The 24,183-nt window shown below is 36.0% G+C and overlaps 1 protein-coding gene across 2 annotated transcripts in view; it reads right to left on the bottom strand.

The window, feature by feature from the left end:
* KCNH7 (potassium voltage-gated channel subfamily H member 7) overlaps window positions 1-24,183 on the bottom strand; it is a 449,578-nt gene that overhangs the window by 108,000 nt on the left and 317,395 nt on the right. For both annotated transcript variants that reach the window (XM_067741723.1, XM_067741724.1), the window contains exons 4-6: window positions 23,445-23,873; window positions 18,837-18,857; window positions 10,751-10,965 (exon numbers count right to left, since the gene is read on the bottom strand). In XM_067741723.1, the coding sequence (XP_067597824.1) occupies window positions 10,751-10,965; window positions 18,837-18,857; window positions 23,445-23,873 (665 nt within the window). The remainder of the gene's footprint in view (window positions 1-10,750; window positions 10,966-18,836; window positions 18,858-23,444; window positions 23,874-24,183) is intronic.

Genomic DNA, 24,183 nt, shown 5'->3' with positions numbered 1-24,183 from the left:
GCTCCATCAAAAGATATAGACTGGCTGAATGGATACAAAAACAAGACCCGTATATATGCTGTCTACAAGAGACCCACTTCAGACCTAGGGACACATACAGACTGAAAGTGAGGGGGTGGAATAAGATATTCCATGCAAATGGAAATCAAAAGAAAGCTGGAGTAGCAATTCTCATATCGTACATAATAGACTTTAAAATAAAGACTATCAGAAGAGACAAAGAAGGACACTACATAATGATCAAGGGATTGATCGAAGAAGAAGATATAACAATTGTAAATATTTATGCACCCAACATAGGAGCACCTCAATACATAAGACAGATGCTAACAGCCATAAAAGGGGAAATTGACAGTAACACAATCAAAGTAGGGGACTTTAACACCTCACTTTCACCAATGGACAGAACATCCAAAATGAAAATAAATAAGGAAACACAAGCTTTAAATGATACATTAAACAATATCGACTTAATTGATATTTATAGGACATTCCATTCCAAAACAACAGAATACACTTTCTTCTCAAGTGCTCATGGAACATTTTCCAGGATATATCATATCTTGGGTCACAAATCAAGCCTTTAAGAAATTTAAGAAATTTAAGAAAATTTAAGAAAATTGAAATTTAAGAAAATTGAAATCATATCCACTATCTTTTCTGACCACAATGCTGTAAGACTAGATAACAATTAAAGGAAAGAAAAAAACTGTAAAAAATACAAACACATGGAGGCTAAACAATACACTACTAAATAACCAAGAGATCACTGAAGAAATCAAAGAGGAAATCAAAAAATACCTAGAAACAAATGACAATGAAAACACGATGACCCAAAACTTATGGGATGCAGCAAAAGCAGTTCTGGGAGGGAAGTTTATAGCAATACAATCCTACCTCAAGAAACAAGAAACACCTCAAATAAACAACCTAACTTTACACCTAAAGCAATCAGAGAAAGAAGAACAAAAAAATCACAAAGTTAGCAGAAGGAAAGAAATCATAAAAATCAGAGCAGAAATAAATGAAAAAGAAATGAAGGAAACAACAGCAAAGATCAATAAAACTAAAACCTGGTTCTTTGAGAAGATAAACAAAGTTGATAAACCATTACTAGACTAATCAAGAAGAAAAGGGAGAAGACTCAAATCAATAGAATTAGAAATGAAAAAGGAGAAGTAACAACTGACACTGCAGAAATACAAAGGATCATAAGAGATTACTACAAGCAACTATATGCCAATAAAATGGACAACCTGGAAGAAATGGACAAATTCTTAGAAAACCACAACTTTCCAAGACTGAACCAGGAAGAAATAGAAAATATGAACAGACAATCAAAAGCACTGAAATTGAGACTGTGATTAAAAATCTTCCAACAAACAAAAGCCCAGGACCAGATGGCTTCACAGGTGAATTCTATCAAACATTTAGAGAAGAGCTAACACCTATCATTCTCAAACTCTTTCAAAATAAAGCAGAGGGAGAAACACTCCCAAACTCATTCTACGAGGTCACCATCACCCTGGTACCAAAACCAGACAAAGATGTCACCATGAAAGAAAACTAGAGGCCAATATCACTGATGAACATAGATGCAAAAATCCTCAACAAAATATTAGCAAACAGAATCCAACAGCACATTGAAAGGAGCATATACCATGATCAAGTGGAGTTTACCCCAGGAATGAAAGGATTCTTCAATATATTCAAATCAATCAATGTGATAGACCATACAACAAACTGAAGGATAAAAACCATATGATCATCTTAATAGATGCAGAAAAAGCTTTCGACAAAATTGAACACCGATTTATGATAAAAATCCTCCAGAAAGTAGGCATAGAGGGTATTTACCTCAACATAATAAAGGCCATATATGACAAACCCACAGTCAACATTGTTCCCAATGGTGAAAAACTGAAACCATTTCCTCCAAGATCAGGAACAAGACAAGGTTGTCCACTCTCACCACTATTGTTCAATATAGTTTTGGAAGTTTTAGCCACAGCAATCAGAGATGAAAAAGAAATAAAAGCAATCCAAATTGGAAAAGAAGAAGTAAAGCTGTCAGTGCAGATGAGATGATACTATACATAGAGTATCCTAAAGATGCTACCAGAAAACTACTAGAGCTAATCAATGAATGTGGTAAAGTAGCAGGATACAAAATTAATGCACAGAAATCTCTTGCATTCCTGTACACTAATGATGAAAAATCTGAAAGAGAAATTAAGGAAACACTCCCATTTATCATTGCAGCAAAAAGAATAAATACCTAGGAATACACCTACCTAAGGAGACAAAAGACCTGTATGCAGAAAACTATAAGCCATGATGAAAGAAATTAAAGATGGCACAAAGAGATGGAGAGATATACCATGGTGTTGGATAGGACGAATCCACATTGTGAAAATGACTATTGTACCCAAAGCAATCTACAGATTCATTGCAATCCCTATCAAACTACCAATGGCATTTTTCACAGAACTAGAACAGAAAATTTCACTTTGTATGGAAACACAAAAGACCCTGAATAGCCAAAGCAATCTGGTGAAAGAAAAACAGAGCTGGAGGAATCAGGCTCCAGGACTTCTGACTATACTACAAAGCTACAGTAATCAAGACAGTATGGTACTGGCACAAAAACAGAAATACAAATCAATGGAACAGTATAGAAAGCCCAGAGATAAACCCACACACCTATGGTCACTTTATTTTTGAAAAAGGAAGGAAGAATATACAATGGAGAAAAGACAGCCTCTTCAATAAGTGGTGCTGGGAAATCTGGACAGCTACATGTAAAAGAATGAAATCAGAACACTCCCTAACACCATACACAAAAATAAACCAAAATGGATTAAAGACCTAAATGTAAGGCCAGACCTTATAAAACTCTGAGAGCAAAACATAGGCAGAACACTCTATGACATTAATCACAGCAGCAAGATCCTTTTTGACCCACCTCATAGAGAAATGGAAATAAAAACAAAAATAAAGAAATGGGACCTAATGAAACTCAAAAGCTTTTGCACAGCAAAGGAAACCATAAACAAGATGAAAAGACAACCCTCAGAATGGGAGTAAATATTTGCAAACGAAGCAACGGACAAAGGATTAATCTCCAAAATTTATAAGCAGCACATGCAGCTCAATATCAAAAAAACAAACAACCCAATCCGAAAATGGGCAGAAGACCTAAATAAACATTTCTCCAAAGATATACAGATTGCCAACAAACACATGAAAGGATGCTCAACATCACTAATCATTAGAGAAATGCAAATCAGAACTACAGTGAGGTATCACCTCACGCCAGTCAGAATGGTCATCATAAAAAATCTACAAACAATAAATGCTGGAGAGGGTGTGGAGAAAAGAGAACCCTCTTGCACTGTTGGTGGGAATGTAAATTGATACAGCCACTATGGAGAACAGTACGGAGGTTCCTTAAAAAACTAAAAATAGAACTACCATACGACCCAGCAATCTCACTACTGGGCATATACCCTGAGAAAATCATAATTCAAAAAGAGTCATGTACCACAATGTTCATTGCAGCTCTATTTACAGTAGCCAGGACATGGAAGCAACCTAAGTGTCCATCAACAGATAAATGCGTAAAGAAGACGTAGCACATATATACAATGGAATATTAGCCATAAAAAGAAACGATATTGAGTTATTTGGAGTGAGGTGGATGGACCTAGAGTCTGTCATACAGAGTGAAGTAAGTCAGAAAGAGAAAAACACATACCGTATGCTAACACACATATATGGAATCTAAAAAAAAAAAAAGTTTCTGAAGAACCTAGGGGCAGGACAGGAATAAAGATGCAGACGTAGAGAATGGACACGGGGAGGGGGAAGGGTAAGCTGGGACGAAGTGAGAGAGTGGCATTGACATACATACACTACCAAATGTCAAATAGATGGCTAGCGTAAAGCACAGCTGCATAGCACAGGGAGATCAGCTCGGTGCTTTGTGACCACCTAGTGATGTGTTATAAGGAGGGTGGGAGGGAGACACAAGAGGGAGGAGATATGAGGATATATGTATATGTATAGCTGATTCACTTTGTCATAAAGCAGAAACTAACACACCATTGTAAAGAAATTATACTCCAATAAAGATGTTAAACAAAAAAAAAAGAAAAATGGGATATGAACTTAAACAAGAGATAATGCATCCTGAATGATGGTTTTATTCAGCTGCTTTTTGCAGAGTTTGAGGAGTTTTAGAGAAAATATACCACATTCTCTTCCTTATTTCTGTAGACTCACTTCTCTAATCAGTTACTAGTAAACATTTAGATTAGGATATTTTGCCATACAGCCAAATGTTACAGGTATTTCCCAATGCCATGCTAACTTCTGAGTAGATTTAGGGGACAGATAAGAAAACAAAACAGAATTAAAGAGGATGTACTTTAGAGATTAAGATCTTCACTCTTCGAGTCAGATGATCTCGGTCTGAAGCCCACTTTCACCATCTATTGTGTGACCTAGGTAAGTTGCTTCCTTCTTCCTAAGCTTGATTCCTCTTCTATGAACTAGAGATGATAATAATAGTACCAACTCACAGGAGTGTTATGTGGATTAAAACTGATAATCTGTTAAACCACTTAGCATAGAGCCTGGCATAGAGTAAATGCTCAATCAGTGTCACCTATTATTAAATCTATCATAATTCTATTTTCACGCCAATAATATACTTAAATAAAACCCAGATAATGGGAATTTATTTTAGGTTTAAGGTTCTATGTAGATTTCAAAATTATATGGCCTTTTAAACATTCAGAAATTTCTCTCTTGTGACCTAAGTCTCTTAGTGATTACTCCTGAAACTAATTATTTTGAGTATTCTCCTTAGTAAAGCTATAAGAAAACTATAGTTGTGGACTAGTAGTAATTCTTTTCTTCATCATATGTCTTTCTGATGACCACAATATGGGTTTCTATTAAGTTCACTAGACATTTCTTTTAAGTAGTAAAATAATAAGTTGCGGAACTATTTGCTCATAATTTGGCCAGTACTGTATATAAAGGACACTCAAACTACCTTTAGTTTCATAATATGATCTTGTAGTACTTATTATATTAGCATTTGCAAATGCTATTATTATATGTTGCTGTAATATTTTTCTCCAAGTAGTTTATAACCCCTTGAATACTGGTACTAGGTTTTATACTTCTGTGTCTCTAGAGCCTACCCAGCATATAATGTGCATTTATTTTGTGTGTGTGTGTGTGTGTGTGTGTGTGTGTGTGTGTGTGTGAGATGCTGTTAGTCTGAATTCTTATCTTCATCTACACAATGGGCCACTGTTGTTTTGTTTTCTTTCCTTAGAGCCCTTCCTTCCCCGCTGCTTTTTTCTGGTGTGGTCCGCAGTCAAGGGCTATACTTCTTCCACCACAAGGCTGAGCACAGGACTCAGGTTGGCCAATCAGAGTCCACTATCTCGGGAATTGATATGGACACTGGTGGAGAGAAAGCCTTTCCCATCAGATCACCAACTGTGAGTATTAGCTAAGACAGAAGAGTCTAAGGACCTTGCTTCCATCAGATGTAGCATGAAGTCAATACAGAAGAAAGCAAGGCTGAGAGGAGAGAATGTCATCAGCTGTTCAAACAATGAATGTAGCTGTGGCCCAAAGCAGATCTGCCCCTGCACTTTTCGGTTATGTGACCCTATAAGCTGACCCTCCTCCTTTCATTTTTTGCTTAAAGTGGTTTCACTCAGGCTTCTATTACTTGCATTCTGTTACAGCACTGACTGATAGAGCCTTATGTGACTGGCCAATAAAGATTTGAAACCCACAATGCCATCTTCTTAAACCTTCTGACATTCTTATGCCTGTCTAGGGAGAGTGATCTAGTACAAAATTTGTAAGAGCTGAATGTGACAACACAATGATACATTTTATCCTAAAGCTCAGCATAACATCTGAACTAGAACTAGCCTCAAAAATAATGAAATGATATGAGAGTGTAAAAGTTTGGTTTACTTTTATTTAAAAGGGGGCAGATACAGCCAAGAATTTGATCCTTTACTGAGAAATGCAATCGCACGGTGAAAGCAGATCTTTGCTCTTCACCCGCACATTTCTTCCAATTCATTGTTTTCTCTCCATCACTCCACTGGAATTTGGTAGTAATTATCCAACCAAGGCCCCACTTCCCCAAAGTGGACCCTACTACACATTTGCCTGTACCAGGTGGATTGTAGTTAAGGAAGAAAAAACCCACATCCTCTGAGAGTTATTTTCTACTTCCTTCAATGAATAGAGAAGGTCAGGTGGAATATGACATAAAGAGCTGATGCATGCAGAAGTTTGGCCTCTCAGACCAGCCACTAAAAGGAATCTTTGGACCTAAAACAACAGCAAGAATGAGAATCTTGCTTGAGGGAAGAGTTTGGAAGGCAAGCATTTGCCTTGGGAATTTTTTACCCACAGATTTACTCTTGCTTAATTCTCTCCAACACCTTTGGTGGTGCATTTCTGAATTTTTTAAGATTCTTAGGTGCTGTGTCTTACGTTAGGCTCTAGTAATACAAACACCTCATGCTTCATTCATCCATTGGTATTCACAGTTTCCCAAATGTGCCCCACTCCAGATTCTAACACACAATCTCAGATGTGCCCCACTCCAGATTCTAACACACAATCTCAGAAAATTCTCAAGTTTCAAAACTCATCTAAGAGTTTATATTTCCCAATCACCACCCCAACCTCCCAATATAGGCAATGTTTCCTCTCCCAGCACTCTCTGCTCTCTGAGTTTACCTATAGTGTAATACTTCACATTGCATTACAATGCCTATGTACCGAACTTGTCTGTCTCCATCACTTCTTGAAGGCGGAGAATTTGCCTTTTAATATGAATTCCCGGAACCTAACACTGTACATACTAGCTCTCAATAAATGCTTGTTGAGTGAATAAAAAAATACACAGATGCATGAATGAATGAATAGATGAATGGATAGCAACATGGTCCCTGCTCAATAAACTCAATCTAGCTGGGGAGGCAAACAACTAACTGGCTAATTAATAATTAGCCAAAGTACAACAGAGATAAGATCCAAATGGTGAGAGAGTATAACAATGAACAGAGATGAATTGTTTCTTTCATTTATGCCTTTATTTTTTCTTGATGTCTGCTCTATTGTTTGTGCTCAGAGGAGTGTTTAAAAATCCTTATTGAATGACTGATGAACAAAGCCCTGATATCTTTTGAAAAAAGGATTACCATACAAGTCCATCAAGGGAATAAAACATATTAGAACATTAGATAACGGAAATACTGCTGGCTGCCTACAGCAAATACGTTGAGAATATCTTGACAAGGAGGATTTCCATGTAGTCCTAACAAAGGTAATAGTAAAGTTTCTGAGTCACTACAAAATTATTTCTAGAGACTAGGAGGCAAGTGATACTATATGTTGTGAATATGGGGGTTCCAGAGATAGCTACAATCAGGAAACTTCACAAACACTAAATGAGAAAATAGTTATAGGCTCGCTCTGCTTTCAAGTGCTTAAAAAAATTTCCAGAGGCTACGTTTGCAGGAGGAATGTCTCAGTATTTGATCTCCACCTTGTTTGGTTTGACATGTTGACAACTGGAAGCTTTGCTACTAAGAGCTAAAGGGGGCCTAAAAAGAAGATAGAGCGAGCCTACATATCCCCTTCTTTCTAATTTTCAGTCTCAATTTTTTTCCAGTCCCTCATCATTTCTGGCCAGAACCATAGCTACTTAAGTGTTCTGTCTCCAGAATCTCCTTCCTATCACTGTATCTTGTACATTGTTAAAAAAAAAGTGAAAAAAAAAAAAAAAGTGTTGTGGCCTCTCCCGTTGCGGAGCACAGGCTCCGGACGCGCAGGCTCAGCGGCCATGGCTCACGGACCCAGCCGCTCCACGGCATGTGGGATCGTCCCGGACCGGGGCACGAACCCGCGTCCCCTGCATCGGCATGCGGACTCTCAACCGCTGCGCCACCAGGAAAGCCCACCTTTGAAAGGTTTTTTGCCTGCTCCTCAGCCTGGGGTAGTTCGGAGGCTGTGGGGAGGGGCACTCCATGATGATTTGGGTGAAGTATAAGAAACTGTAGGAAAACTATGGGGTTTTGTTGTGGGCCTCAGTGTCCCTCAGTGCTAAGTAACAGTTTTAAACATTTTTTTAAATGTTAAAACAAGTATTGTAATGTTATGGAGCTAAATATGAAAGTCACAGGATTTTAAAGAGAAAGCATGAGACCTTAAAAGAATGCTCACCTGTTGATGGCAGCTGTTGCATTTTACTCAAACCCCCAAGGCACTTGAGGAGAAAGGTATTGAAGAACCATCTAGAGGGGAAAGTTCCAGCAGCTCCCCAATCTGTAACAAGCCCCTGCCCAGCCTAGCAACTCCCTGGCTCAAGAACCTACTTGTTAGGAGAAGGCACGTGGACTTTTGTGCCTCTACAACTTTGTTCTTGCTGTTTCCTCTACCTGGGATTCTCACCCCTTCCCTTGTCTGCTTGGTCAACTTCTCTTGCCTTCCTTCCTTCAGTAAACGTTCATGAACTCTACTCTGCCAGGTGTTTTACTAGGTCGTGGCAGGGTGTAGATAAAAGGATCCTGCAGCGATAGTGCAGAGGGCCAGGAGAAGTCATACAAGAACATTAATAAACAGAATAATGGTTGATGTTGCTTGCCATGTACATAGCACCTTGATGAACACTTTCCACACATCATTCTATTTAATTCTTATATCAACACTGAGAAATAAGTTTTGTCATCACTAAAACTTGCCTCCATGTCACAATAAATGACTTAGCCAGAATTAAAGCACAAGAGCATGCGACTCTGAGTTATGCTTTTAAACATCACTCACTACCCAGTTTGATAAGTAACCTTCTGGATCCATCTTAAATGTCCCATCTCATCTGTTTTTCTTCTCTGAAATTTCCTCCCTTAAAGTATAATTACTTTCCCTCGACCTGTGTTCCTATATTCTTTAACACCACGATTTCATTAGCGCTATTGGTATAAATGTTTCCTCTCACCAGGCTCAGAAAGTCCCAGTAGAGGTGCCACCTCCGATCCATGTGTACATTCATCTCCTCCTGGCACAGTGGACCTGCTGAAGGTGGCAGGATAAGGTAGGCCCTGCAGTGAACCAAGCTCATGAAAACTTTGTAAAGATCAAACTTGGCTGCCCACAGGCCTTAGGTATGTTTTGTTTGGCCTATAAAAGCATTTTGAATTAGTTTGCCAACTTTTAGAAATAAAGAGTTTATCTTAAATTCTGGATTTCTAGATTCTTTTTAAAATTGGAAGATTTGAAAACATTGGTCATGCATTCTTGCATGACCACAGTTAGCTGGAGATGAGTGGCAGCCATCTGCTCAGGAGGGACTCTGGGCTCTGTAAGTCCCTGTAGCCCCTACCATGCCTGCTGTGCTACCATGACTACTTTACTCACTTACGCTACTGGCAGGACCCTGACCCTAATATCTGCAACCAGCCTACTGTTCAATTTCTAAAATCTCTTTCTATATATCCATATGATGATTATGGTCTACAAATAATATATTTTTTGAGTTAATTGCAAGTAAAATTCAAAGCTATCAAAACGGTGTCAGTACAACACAAATAACAGTAGACTATTCATTTATCACTGTTGGGCCCAGTTTACTAAGTATAAGTTGAGAAAAACAAAATGCCAAGGGTAGAAAGCCTAATTACTACATAAATATCAAAATATATATTTGAGTATGGCATGTATAATGTCTCATCTCAAATAAATAGAGACTACTCAGGTCTATTTACAACTGACTCATGGTCTTTACATAGCTATTTTAGCTCACATTTAAGACATTATTTACAAACTACTATAGTGTTGTTTGTAGTGATTACAATTACAAAAAACTATATTAATGTAAAATCTTAAATGCTTGGGATAGAGATTGGGGTCAAGTTTATCTTTATATTGTGACTGTTTATAAAAAGATTTGCTAAGCAAATATACTAGGTTAAATTGTTTGTAAAAAAACAAAAACTGTTTACTTGGCACAAATTTTAGACTCATGAATTCCCAACAATGTAAGTGCATTGTAAGCAAAAGCTGGGTACTGCTTAGGTTGGTATTTTGATATAATAAATACAAATCATTTTTCTTTATTCTTTAAAACAGGACTCTTGCTAGACAGTACCTTTTTACCTTAGTTCAACTTGCAATATTTTTTTTAAAAAACAATATTGTTCCTGTGAAATATATTGTTTCACTCTGACTTTTCATCAACTCAGACAGTTCTTTTCCCCAATTCCACTGACTTATACCTGACTCTACTTAGTAGTGTAAGTGCAAAAAGAGGGCCACAGTTAAGAGTAAATCCCAATTAGTTGCCTAAACCTTCGATAGACACATCCATTATATTAAAAAAAAACACATGCTTTAATAATGCAAGAGTTGGCAGCAAAACAATAAATGCCCAAACATGATGAATAGCTGGTTAACCACTTCTGCAACAAAAGGAACAAGAAAACCAAGCCAGCCCATTTTTGCTTAGTCTTGCAATAGATAAAATCATAGTCTGTAGTTTTATTTATCTATTACATTAGAGGGTCACCCAACTTCTGAGAAATTGAAGTGCAAATAAATGGCTTACCTCTCTTAATATTCATTCATAGGAAAAGGAATGAGTTTTATGGTGCAGAAAATAACTTTAAAAACAGTTAAAATTGATAGTAAAATCGTGTCCTACCTGGGTAACTTTCTCTGTCACATTGTGTGTTCGATCTTTAACTTTGGGTGCAATAATGGTTTTATCTGAAGAAGGAGGGGATGTGTTCTTTTTTTCAGTTTTGACATCTGAAAAATTCAGAGTGAGCTGTGGAATCTTGTTAATGGTGCTGTATTTGTTGAGGTTTGAATCCGACGTGGATCCCAGGAGGCTTGACTTGATATGATTAAAAGGCCCTAAAAAATTGGAAAGTATTTGTAAAAGCAATATCAGGAAAAATTAAGAAAGAGATGGTCTTGAATGACCTGTTAGTAATCCATGACCATTGTGACCCTGATTCAGATGTGACTAAATGCAGCTGGCTGATACCTGTTCACCATCTGACATATGGAGAGGCATGTGAGTATCCAAGGATAAGATGGTGCCCTAGGTGTGCACCCAGAGAGCAGATGACAGCTTTAGCTGTTAACTGGCTTCTTTCATTAAAGGCTGGAATAAAAGAACGAACTCTACTCCCTATTATTGGCTAAATTCTACTTTCAAAGTTTCTCAAGAATTTCTTTTTTTATAATTTAAGAATTATTCACGGAAGGACTTTTATAATTTAGGAATTATTCAAGGAAGGTTAAAATCATGTTGGCCATGAAACTTCTGAATGGCTGTCTAGCCTGCTCCAATTCGTATTACTCCCTTCTCTGTGCCATAACAAGTGACAAGCCAGTTGTGTTCTTCATATGCTTCTATTACATGTATGAGATGCTTCCCAGAGATTCTGAGAGTTAAGTCCAGACAGGAATTTCAGGTAACAATGAGAAGGACAAATGTCATTTATGTGTATGGGTGTGTGTGTGTGTGTGTGTGTGTGTGTGTGTTATGTGGACTATATTGAAAAATTTGGCTCCTATGGGAGAGTTTTAAATCTTTCCTTTCTTTTCTTTTTTTCCCTTTTATTTAGATTTAAGGCTGACCACTTTTTGAGGGGGAAAAAAAACATAGCAGAAGAATGCTTTGGCAAACATAACTTAAAATTGAAGTGACCATAGTTGGGTAAATAAGACTTGTCTGGGGTTGGCAGCACCTGGTTACATCTTTTTTTTTTTTTAACCATGCTATACATTAGATACCCAGATCTTATTCCTGGAAATTTGGACTCTTTGACCAACGCTAGTCACTTCTCACATTCCTTTCTTACGAAGACAATCTGGCACTGTGCCAAGACCCTGGGCCCCTTAGTTGAGGATAAGTACACTGACCAGCTACATATTCTTTTGAGATGAACCTATTGTCTGTTGCTTATAGAGAGTCAAGAAATGCTCCAAAGAGTTTCTCCTTTCTTGTATCATTCTATGGCTACATTCCCAGCCTATATCTTAATATTTAAATTTGTAAAATATTCTAGGACTTCAGATTTCTTAGATATTGTCTTTTTCCCAACTCTAATGTCATATTTTCACTGCTTAGGTGACTTTACTGCACACAGGGATATTGACATGAAATTATATAACACTGAGCTCAGGTATATACTTAAATTGTATTTCAAACCCTTAAGCATACTTTTCACACTGTAACAGTACTTCACCCTAGAGGCATCTGTGGGGGAATTTTTGTTTGTTACAGTGATGGGAGGTGTCTATTCTCTCACCATGAAAAATTGACCCAGATGTCCCAACGGGCATTCATGTAGGTGAAAAGCCTATTTATAATGATCTGAGCCTTGAACTTGTTTCACATATTTTAATATACACTGAAACTTTCAGAGCTACAACTGCCACATAGAATGAAGATTTTTACTTTTTTTTGTTCATAACTTTACCAAAAGTTGTTCACCATTTTGGAAAACCAAATCACTTGGAGATACACTACTTGTGTTATTTGAGTTGCCAGTACAAAATTTCAGACTTCAGGTTACAGTCTGTGTTTGTAGCTGTCACATGCAAACATATAAATGAAGATATTTGAATCTTTTTAAAACAATGTTGGAACAAAATATTATTAAATTTGCAGACAATTATAGGAATCACACCTCAAATCATTAATAAAATTTCTGCTAAAATATTTTATATTATTGATCTCCTATATATGTAAAATGATGTATGATACAACAAAAAGAAGCCTATGTTAATTTTTAGGTAAAAAATAAACACCTGGAATGATTTAAGAACTCCCTAGAGATCTGCCACAATGTCTCCATAATGTCTTTTTTATTGAAGTATAGTCAGTTTACAATACTAGATTAGTTTCAGGTATGCAACATAGTGATTCAATATTTTTATAAATTATACTCCATACTACAAAATAATGGCTCTATTTCCCTTTGCTGCACAATATATCCTTGTTGCTTATTTATTTTATACAAAGTAGTTTGTATCGCTTAATCCCATACCCCTATCGTGCCCCTTCCCCCTTTCCTTTTGCCCACTGGTAACCACTAGTTTGTTCTTTATGTCTGTGTTCTCTATAATGTCTTGATTGCCATTTCTTCTTCTAATCCATCTTCTAGTTCACATTGCTTCTGAAGGCGTATGGTCTGCAAGGTCTTTTTTAAGTATTGGAGGATAAATATACATCCTGATGTTTAGTGGGATTTCTTTCTCCTGTGCAATGCATTACTATTGCATTGCATGTTATCCCATAGGGAATCATTTTGACATTAAACTTAAAACCAAGGGCCAGTTCATTTTTGTGGATATCATACTTTCTCACTTTCTCCCCAGTTGATTCTGGCTTTATTCCTAATTTAATTTTGATTATTTACTATTTTAAAAATTTATATATAAATAAGTCCGATCTGTCATTATTTATTCCAATAGTGGTTTTTACTTGGTTATCCCTCAGTACTCCTGCTCTATCATTTTAGCCAGTACTTATGTGGATTGTTTTATATGTCTTTAATGTTCTTAAAACCAAATTTTTTTCTTATTTCTGATAATCACATTATGTCTTCTAGTATAGTTATATTTGAACATTAACATATTGAGAGAAATATTTTATTATAAACTACTTTCCTTTTAACTCCTCCTTTAAATTAAAGTTAAGGAATAATGTTGAACTTTTAGAAATAGGTTAAATCATCTCTGAACGTCATTTCAGGATAGTAAAATGAGTATAACAAAAAGTTGAAACGAGGGGACATTAGTCTGATAGGGCTGAGAAACCAGTGGTCAATACACATCACACTAAGATTTGGCCTCAGAATATTACTTTATTGCAATCTGTGTTTTAGCTTCTCTTACTTACTAGTGGAAAACCTTTCTAAACTGTTACTCTATTCTGTTTTTTTTTAATGTTAAATCTAGGCATTTAAAGAATTCAGCAGAACTTAAAATACTGCTTAAAATAATTCATGCATGCTTAGATAAGGCATTCAAAATCTATTTCATCTTGTATAATAAAAATCATCATGCTATTTTCCACTGATTTTGAAGCAGATGTTTACATGCTGGGGTCTGTTAGTGTCTGCAAGATAATCAGTGTCAGCTTAGGTTTCTCTGAAATCTGTCTAAACTCTAATCAAAATAATTTCCTACACTTTAATTAAGAAACGTATTAGTAATATCCTCATTTTACCAGTTGTAAGCCCAAGCAGACACAATAGGAGGCCAAAATGGAATAAGAATCAAGGACCAGAAATTAGAATGCAGGGTTTCCTATCTCCTAGGTCTATATTCAGAAAGGCCTTGGTTGAGGACTTAAAGGTGAAAGGCAGCCTCCCTGAGTGTGATCATAAACAGATGGCATTTAAAATTCTAAAGAAAGAAAGGAAGATAACCTGAAAAACAAAGTAAATGAATTTAAAGAAAATAAATGGGCAGAAATACAGGGAAATAGTAGATTCAATAGAAAAGAATGTAAAGCTCAAAAGTATTTAGGAGGACTTGATATTCTTCAGAGAAACATTTGCAGAATGGATGACCAGATTAAATTTTCTAATATACTAGTAGGAGATGGAAAACAGGTGACCAAGCAGACTAAACCAACAGCTGGATAAAGCTCTAATATATTACAAGTGTCTGAGTAAATATAAAATAAGCCAGGTTCTAGCTACAAAGAAATACACTGCATTTAAAGATTAAACTAGAGGCTAAAGCAACATCTAGGAAGAATTTTAGATTAAACGTATTTAAAATTTTTATGATAAGGTTATTTCAATTTATCATGAGTTACAAGATGCTAAAGGAGAATATATCCTCCTTAAGATGGTGCTGGAAATATAGCTAAGGACATCTGATAAATTTTTAAAAATAATAATGTTAAAAAATACATAAATAAATAAAGATTATTGCTCTTGAGAGCCAAATGGGACAGGAGGGAAAGAAACCAAAAAGATTAAGGTTGTTTTCAAATCATCAGGTCTTTATACAATATACCTTACAGCATGAGTTTATCTGGCTAAAGTTTAATAAAACCTAAATTGCTGAAGTGGCTTAACATCAAAGAAAATGCGAATGCAGTGTTCATTAATTGGATTTTATAAAAGATCACTGTCAATAAGCATAAGGTAACCAGTTTAACATTAAAAAATATATAAGAATTAGTCACCAAATTATTTATACTCAATATCCATATTGTTTGTTTCAGTGCATAACATATACTTTATAGAAGAAAACTGTCATGACTGAAAATCAATTTGCAAATTCTTATAAGATCACAAATACTTGGTATGGCCAATGCAGCATATGAGATACAAGTTGTATCAGATCTGTTGATTTCCTTTGTGTGTCTGTTAGGTTTTGTAGCTAGAGAAATCTTGGGGGTAGTTTTGTTTCTGACTCATATGCCAGATTCACAGACAAGTTGGAAACTGAACATATCATTGTCAGTGGGATACAGAGTTACTTGGGATAATGAAGAGGTGGATGCAATAGAAGGGTAAAATTACTTTAATGACTTACTTACTAATAAGGGTAAGTGGGGTTAATTTTTATGATGACTTGGAAGGCAGAATAAACAGAAAAACCACTAGGATTAAGTTTGCCTCCCACATGTTAGAGAAATTGTTTAAAAAGTGATGCACACACTCACACATACATATAAATAGCATATGCAATTTATCTGAATTAACTTTTTCACTCTTTGATAATGGGTTACAATTTTGGAACTCTGAAGTCTTATTTTAAAGAGTCAGAGTGCTAAGGGAATTATTAAAGGAAAACAAAATTGATCTTAAGAAAGGAGGTAAAATGGAAATTATTCCATTTTAGCAGAAAAGCTTGAGTACCAATTTGCTGTTTTTATACTGTGATGTTACATCAAGAATAGAAGTAACTGGCTAGTATCTCTGTCCACTCAGTATAGATGAAGGGGAAAAAAATTACATTTCAGCAAGAAGGATTTGAGTTAGCTCTTTGTATAATAGGCAGTAAAATAGATTTTCCAAGAAAGTTAAAGAATGGGATCCTCTAGAGATAAAGATGCTTCTACCACCTGTGCAAGAGATTTAGCCAATACTCTTGCCTGAGGGGAATAAACTGCAGTGGATGATATTGAAGACCTTCCAAGCGCATTTCTAAATCATTTATTTTATTTTGTTAAAGAAATTATTTTTGGTTGAGTTAGATACTGAAAAAACTGTAATTATGTATTTGCATACAAAGAAGTGTAGAAATTTATTATTATTATTATTGTGTTACACGGGCCTCTCACTCTTGTGAGAAGACGCGCAGGCTCAGCGGCCATGGCCCACGGGCCCAGCCGCTCCGCGGCATGTGGGATCCTCCCAGACTGGGGCACGAACCCGTGTCCCCTGCATCGGCAGGTGGACTCTCAACCACTGCACCACCAGGGAAGCCCCTGTTTTTTATTTTTAAAATTTTTATTTAAACGTGGTTTAGTGACAAGGTCACAAAAATTTAAAAAGCACACTAATTCATTGTTCTATATCTAATTAGCATATTAACTGCTCTGTGAAAATCTCAAAGAGCCAGGCACTTAAATATTTTTTAAAGTTTTCAAAACCAGAGCCTGAACACATAATAAGGACATTGGAGGGCGCATTTACATTAAATTTTTATTAAATTGCACATGTTTTATCTAATTTAGGAGTTTAACTTTATAAATATTAATATGTGAAAACTTTCTGCAATGGGTTAGAATTTCCTAATCCCAAATTCTGACTTTTATGATTCATTTTTATTCAAGGACTATTGCTATTAAAAAATGGAGGATTATGCCCATCGACAGACGAATGGATAGAGAAGATGTAGTATATATGTACAATGGAATATATTACTCAGCCATAAAAAGGAACAAAACTGGGTCATCTGTAGAGACGTGGATGGACCTAGAGACTGTCAAACAGAGTGAAGTAAGTCAGAAAGAGAAAAACAAATATCGTATATTAACGCATATATGTGGAATCTAGAAAAATGGTACAGATGAACCGGTTTGCAAGGCAGAAATAGAGACACAGATGTACAGAACAAACGTATGGACACCAAGGGGGGAAAGTGGCAGGGGGCGGGTGGTGGTGGTGGGATGAGTTGGGAGATTGGGATTGACATGTATACACTAATATGTATAAAACAGATAACTAATAAGAACCTGCTGTTTAAAAATAAATAAAATTCAAAAAAAAAAAGAAAAAATGGAGGATTGAGGAAAAAAGGGTTGGAGATTAAATGGATTAGTTTGCAAGAAAAAAATGAAATTAATGTAGTTTGAAAGACAACTATGTGAACTACTAGTTTGAAAGATTAGCAAGCTCAATTTTCTATTTATTGAGAAAAATTAGATTTATTTCTCACTGCATTTAAAGATCACTGGAAAATTAATGTCTAATAATTTATTGCTAATTGTTAAATGCTAAAGCCAGTCATATTTCACACAGACCAGTTGTCAAGAGCTGTCTGTATTCTGTTTCTTGAGGTTATGTTCTGAATTATATCAATGCAAATCACTACCCACAGCTGACACTAATTTGCTCCCTTTTAGAAATCTGAGTGGACAGGCCAAGGATAGAATAATCATGTGTATGAAATTCCATCCTGCAATTGGAGGTCCTCTACATAGACCCTTTTTGAAGTGCTTACAAAATAAAGTTAGGCTGGGGAGAAGCTGCCACGATTTCTCTTATTTTCAAATTACCCTGCGCTGCTGACCAGAAAAGATCTTTAGCTTCTAGTGGTCTTAATTCATAATCATCACCAGCTCTGAGTTAGTTAGGGAAGCACTTGAGAAATCAATATACAAAACTTCACAGTGATCGGAGCAGCAGTGACATACAGAAGAGGCCAAAACAGTGAATTCTAAGTAATGATGGTTACTGGTGGAGACGTGTCCATGCAACACACATGCACAAATGAGTCATTGTCATCATATGCACACCGACAGCAGCATGCATAGCCTATGTTAAAGGACTAAGCTCCAAAAGTTTTCAACTGGATGAAAATATAATATGTTATATTTTGTGATTATTTGCATCTACTATAATAGAGTAGAAAAACTGAAGTGAATTTCCAATTTTTAGTCAAATCCAGATTTATACAGAGGTATTGCCCAGTTAAACATTACCCTACAGTAGCTGTAGGTCATGCTAGTGATTTCAGACTTATATAGGACACAATTAAAATGACTGAAATGTAATATAGAAAAATAGAAAATGACTATCATGCATATACAGTTTACTACTACAGTAAGCTTAAAACCATACCCCCTGCCATCCAGGAACGTGAAACTAGTTTTAAGGAAACAAAAGAGGAACAAGTGAAGTGATGCTGTCATGTAGCACTTTGCTTATTTTATTTATTCTTGTACTCAAAAAGGCTTTTTTCTTTTTGGCTGAAATAGGCTTATGTGCCTCTTTTATACCGGAATATATTTAGCTTAATATTTGCTTCTTTCCAAATTATTCAAATATTTAGGAAGTCTTCAATGTCAACCTAGGCTTATACTTCTTGCAGGAAAAAGGAGTTCATAGTCATATTGGTGGCACAGCTGAGAAAGTAACAATGTCTCCAGCAAAATCAAGCCATGATGTCTCCACCAGGCACCTGGGCTCACTAAGGGCAGCATGATGTTGCATTGAACACGGCATACAGCAGGCAAGTTAACATGCCGAGTAAAGGGGCAATCTAAGCATCAGATGATGAAATTTGAGTTCATACATTACCTTTAACATTGCGACCATTGTCTGTTTTGAGCACATAAGGAAAAAAAGAGAGAAATATAAAAAGAAGACTAAAATTATGTTATATGCACTGAATAACTTCTGTAACAACAATCAGAGAAAACAGGATGTAATGATTGAAAATTTATCTTTGAAATTAACATTTTGTACTATTCAACCAAGTAAGATGCATATGCTAAAAATATCTGCCATCATAAGCATCTGTGTTCAAATATGTGAAACATTTATCTCACTTAATTTAAATGGATTCCAAGATCCAGATTTGGAGAAAGCCATACCCACATGCCTGCAATTGTGACAAAAACTTTCAAACTTGTCAGAAGTCAATTTTCGTGTTACTTCAGCCATCACTTACAAAGAAAAACTACACAGCATTTTGCATGTTAAGTAACGTTTTTCATATTTAACCTAGTGTGTTAATAGAAAAATGCTTCTAAGACAATGGTTTACTTTAACAAACCAACTTGCATTATTAATCACAATTTTATGAACCGTTCTTCCCACAAGTGTTCTTCAATGTACATTTTGAAAATACCAAATAGTACTCAAAGAGCCATTCTTAGGCAAAAGTAATTATAAGAAATCAGTGAAAGATTTGACTATTTAAAGGTAATGTGAGCTTTAAAAATTTATGTTGTCCACAATGCACTCAGTGTAATACCTAGAAAATTTAGGAAATTTGTTTATATTATAATGGATTTGTTGTCAAATCTCAGAATGGAGTGTTTGCAGATTCATTCTGAGATTAGCATTCTGACTCTTTGTTGCATATATGCTACTAAAAAAATATTCATTACTAGTTTGGAAACAAACAAGCTTAATGTAAATGAAGTCATGTTAAAATCATTTAAATATATCCAAAATTTGAAAAATCTGTTCCACATTTGTTGACATTTATGCTAATGCTGTTCATATTTAAAATCTTGGGATATATAATAATTGTTTCAAATCTTACAACTGAAGCAATTTCAATAATGCAGTATATTGAATTGCTAGCATAGACACTACCTCACATAGAGATGCACAAATAAAGTTGTGACCTTACATGTCAATGCTCTGCTCTCTTTGAGGGACCATAACAAACAAATAGCGTTAATGGAAGAGACCTCGATTACATAGAATTAATTATCTCCATCAGAAGCTAAGCCAACAATCATTAGTAAAGTAATAACTGCTTGCAAGCAAGTAGTTAAATATTATAATTCTATTCATCAACCTGGAAATTACATATAAAGAGTTGCAGTTTCCAAAAAACCAAATGCCCCAAAGTTACATTATATAGTTAATGCTGCTTTGACATTCTGAGGCAGGGCATGTGGTCTGTGTGCTGGTGCTAGCTGAGATCTGCTTGTTGACACTGTAAGTGCAGAAATTGACACTGTATGTGCAGAAATTAGAGTAAGCACTAAGAGTGCTTGACACTGTAAGTGCAGAAATTACACTGTAAGTGCTGACATTAGAGTAAGCAGTAAGAGTCTTGTAGCAGTTTGACAGAGTAATTTTACGTCTGTTCAATTTAATAATACAACAATTGGGGTTTATATTTTGTATGTCTATTTTTTAAAATTTCATTTTCTTGTAGTGCAATTTTACTGTATTTACAAATATGTTGGTATGTGATGGATAAGAAAAAAATACTCTGGTCCTTCACCACAAATGATTTGAGAACTATGGTTCTAAGGTATTTGATAATATAGATTAAATGAAAAGATAATGTAAAATATTATGCACTGATATATTTGCAAATTACTTAAAGTTCCATAAAGATAGCCTATAGAGGAGGGAATTTTTCTTCTTGAGTGAAGAGACAACAATCTGAATTCAAAATCTGGTGCATGTGGGATTTAACCTATTAAAGAGCTACATGAATTCATAAAATTAAAATCAGGTTTAAAAGTTTTCCATCTTGCCTTATCAGTGGCTCAGTTTCTAAAGTCTATTAATTTATAAAGCTTTAGGAATTACAGGTTCGCCTATGCTAATCAATGACTTTGTAGCTAAAATTGAAGTACAAAGTACCCTCTGAATTTATCTGTTGGTAGTCAGACATTGACATTAGCATCTGCAAGCAAGTGATACAGGTTTTTGAAAATAACATAGCTTGGGTGGGAGAAGAAAATTGAGGATGATCTCAACACTGAGTGTCCCTGAATAGAACCTGTACTGAGAAGCCCAAAATATTAACACATCCTCTTCCATAATTGTATCAGTAACTGTGTGCTAAATGGAAACCATATAAAATTGAAAATAATAAAGTTAAATCATGAAATCTGATCTAACCTACTCAGCACCACTGTCAAAACACAGGCTAAAAGTCTGTACCATGCACTGAATATGTATCATTTAATATTGTTTCTGAACGTTATTACACTGTAACTCAGGTTCTAGGCAATAAGGCCAATCTCTGAAAAGTCAGTATGCTTCCTAAAGATGACTACACAAATTGGACTAACAAACAAATATATATGCTGGTCATTTGAATTATCATATTGGATTTACTGTTGTTCAGCCATAGGATCCATTGCTCAAAGATCAAATTTCAGAGATTTCATTTAGTCAGGAGAGAGTGAGCATGCTGTGACTAGACGCTGTACAGCCTTACACAATGATCCAGTTTGGAAATTGTCCTTGATTTTATTTTCCTTTTCCCTTTGACTTTCTTTGGACTAGAGATTAAAGTGGATTTGCTAATTGCTCGTGTACCACATCAAATCTATCTCACAGAAAACTGCTCTTTTTGTTTCTTTGACATTGATTTGTCTCTCTTTGATGTTTTTCCTGCCAACTCATTTTCTTTCACCTCTTCTGCCTTCTCTACTTCACTGCACCCTTTAAATAAAGATCCCCACATGATTCAATCCTGAAACTGGTTTAAATTTCAGAGTACTACGGAACAGATAACTCATTATTTCCTGATGGTGTAGTTCTGGAACATAATTCATGAGCACGATCCTCTCAATGTCACACCAAGGCTTATTGAGTTCCTTCCATGAAACAGGCATCTGTGCTGGAGACCAAGGCCATGGAGCCAACTATGCCAGAACTCCTGTGCTAGAGAAGCTCTCAGCGACATCATTATTTGTTTGTATATCTAATAGGAACGCAAGACATATAATGTGGAATAAATGTAGAATGTAAGAAATGCTATAATATATGTAAACACTGCCTTGCACACTCAGGTGTGAAACCATTTAATTCTTCGGGTTTGGAAAGGAGAAACGGGTCCTTATGGCTATGAGTAGTAGTGTGAGGAGGGACAAAGTGAGGAAGAGTATTCCCAGCAGAACAAAGAAATGAAGCACAAAAATGCATGATATATTTTTGGGAAAGGCAATTATTTTTGTGCAGGTTTAGAATTGAGTATATAGTAGCGGAGGAAATCTTGCAGGGGCTAGAAATGAGGCTTGAAAACTAACTGTGGAGAGTTGGAAAATTGTCTAGTACCCTACACTAAGGAGCCCCGTGATCAGATACATGTTTTAAAAAGAAAACTAGTGGCAGCACGGATGATGATGGGATCTCGAAGGAATAAATACCACAGAAAGGACAGTGGGCCTCTCAAGAACCCAAATCTGTAGAAAAGTGAGACTAATGTATGCATGCAATGGGTACCCTGAATCTGGACCTCCCCAGAGAAGATTCAATGACTCAACAGACCCTTGCAGCAAAGTTTCATAGAGCAGGAGCGAAGGAAGAAAAGCTTTGCATGGATAGATTGTGGATTCTGGAGACCAGTCCTGGGTGTGAGGGCCAGCTCTGACATTCTATAACCTTGGACCAATTTTTTATTTAACATATCTAAGCCTTAGTTTCCTCATCTATAAAATGGGCTTAATAATAGATCCTAACTCATAGGGTTGTTGTTATGAGAATTATAAGAGAATCAATGTGTGTCAAGCACTTACATTGCCTCACGCATGTAAATATCCAACAAATGTTATCCATCATCATGTTAATGATGGATTGCTTTTAGCATTGCCTTTTAAGCATCCCTACTTTCACTACTGGCTAGTACATGAATGTGACCTTGAAGCAGGCAGAGAGAAATAAATGAATTTTGACTTTGCACGTCAAGTTGTTTTTGGTTGAGCCCCTTCCCCCTACCTATCCTTTCCCTGCTCCCAATTAGTGTATAGATTTCTGATCACTCAGTATATCACATTTCATACACCTCTTCCTTTAGAGAGAGTTGGTCGATAAAATAGTCCTGTGACAGCACACTACTCTTTTTTGCCCAGGTCTTGACTATTTACTAAATGTAGCACAATTAATTATGCTTGAGATGATAGTGTCATCACCTAAACAGGTCTTATGTTAAGCATTAGTTAATTAACACTCCATAAAGTAAGCAGATAATAGTCATCATTCTATCTCAGAAAAGGATGAAGAAGCCGGGAGAAACCAAATTATTCACTAGGGCTCAAAGAGGAAATCAGTAACAACTCTGAATGTAGAACTCATATTTTTAATAGACTCTACTCACATTTCTTCTCCAAAGGTATAAAGATTAATGTCAAAATTAAACACAATAAGAAATACCTTTCTTTACCCCGTAACATATGTTTCCATATTTTAAAAATACAAACATACCTTCACTGGCATGTCGGTCTCTAAATATGTTCTTGGGGTGGACACTGAATCCTTCTATATCCTGAACCGATGAAGCCCTCCGTATACTACAAATGCTTTCCTTTGATCTGGAATGAGTCAGCTGGGAGCTTGACTGCAGCATGTCGGGATAGAGTCGGTCCCATTGCCTTTTGGGAGAGGAATGGTCAAGAGGTCCGGATATATTCACCAAGGGGGAACATTTGCTGGGCTGTATCAAGGCTTTTGTATCATCTGCTTCCGAGGGGCTGCAGCTTTCTTTAGTAGGAGACTTAAAGTGCTTCATGGCTACGGAATCATCGCTGTGCTTAGATGAATCGATCACTACCACATCGGGATCTTCTTGTGGTAAAGACTGCTTTCTGTAAGTGAGAACTCTCAGACCAGGGAACTTGAACCCAAAAAGTTTCCCTACAAATACAAACAGGAAAGAACACTGTTACAAGACAAAGGATATAGCGCCTAAAACAAACAAATGAACCTTGTTGACTCATATTTAAATACTGTGTAAAAAATTATTAATACTTAAGTCATTTTACAGTCAGAATGAGGTATATTGTAGAAAACTTCTCTGGGACCAATGTGAATTATCATATAAGTTGTAAGAAAATAGTGAAATAATTTTACCATGTTTCTGATGGTTAGATATACTCCAGCTAAATAAAATCATTATTTGGATGACGCAAGGTTTTTTTTTAATAAACTGAAAAAAAAATCACTA

The sequence above is a fragment of the Pseudorca crassidens genome, chromosome 6 (genome assembly GCF_039906515.1).
Source record: "Pseudorca crassidens isolate mPseCra1 chromosome 6, mPseCra1.hap1, whole genome shotgun sequence".
Taxonomy (NCBI): domain Eukaryota; kingdom Metazoa; phylum Chordata; class Mammalia; order Artiodactyla; family Delphinidae; genus Pseudorca; species Pseudorca crassidens.
This window is presented reverse-complemented; position numbering and strand designations above follow the sequence as displayed.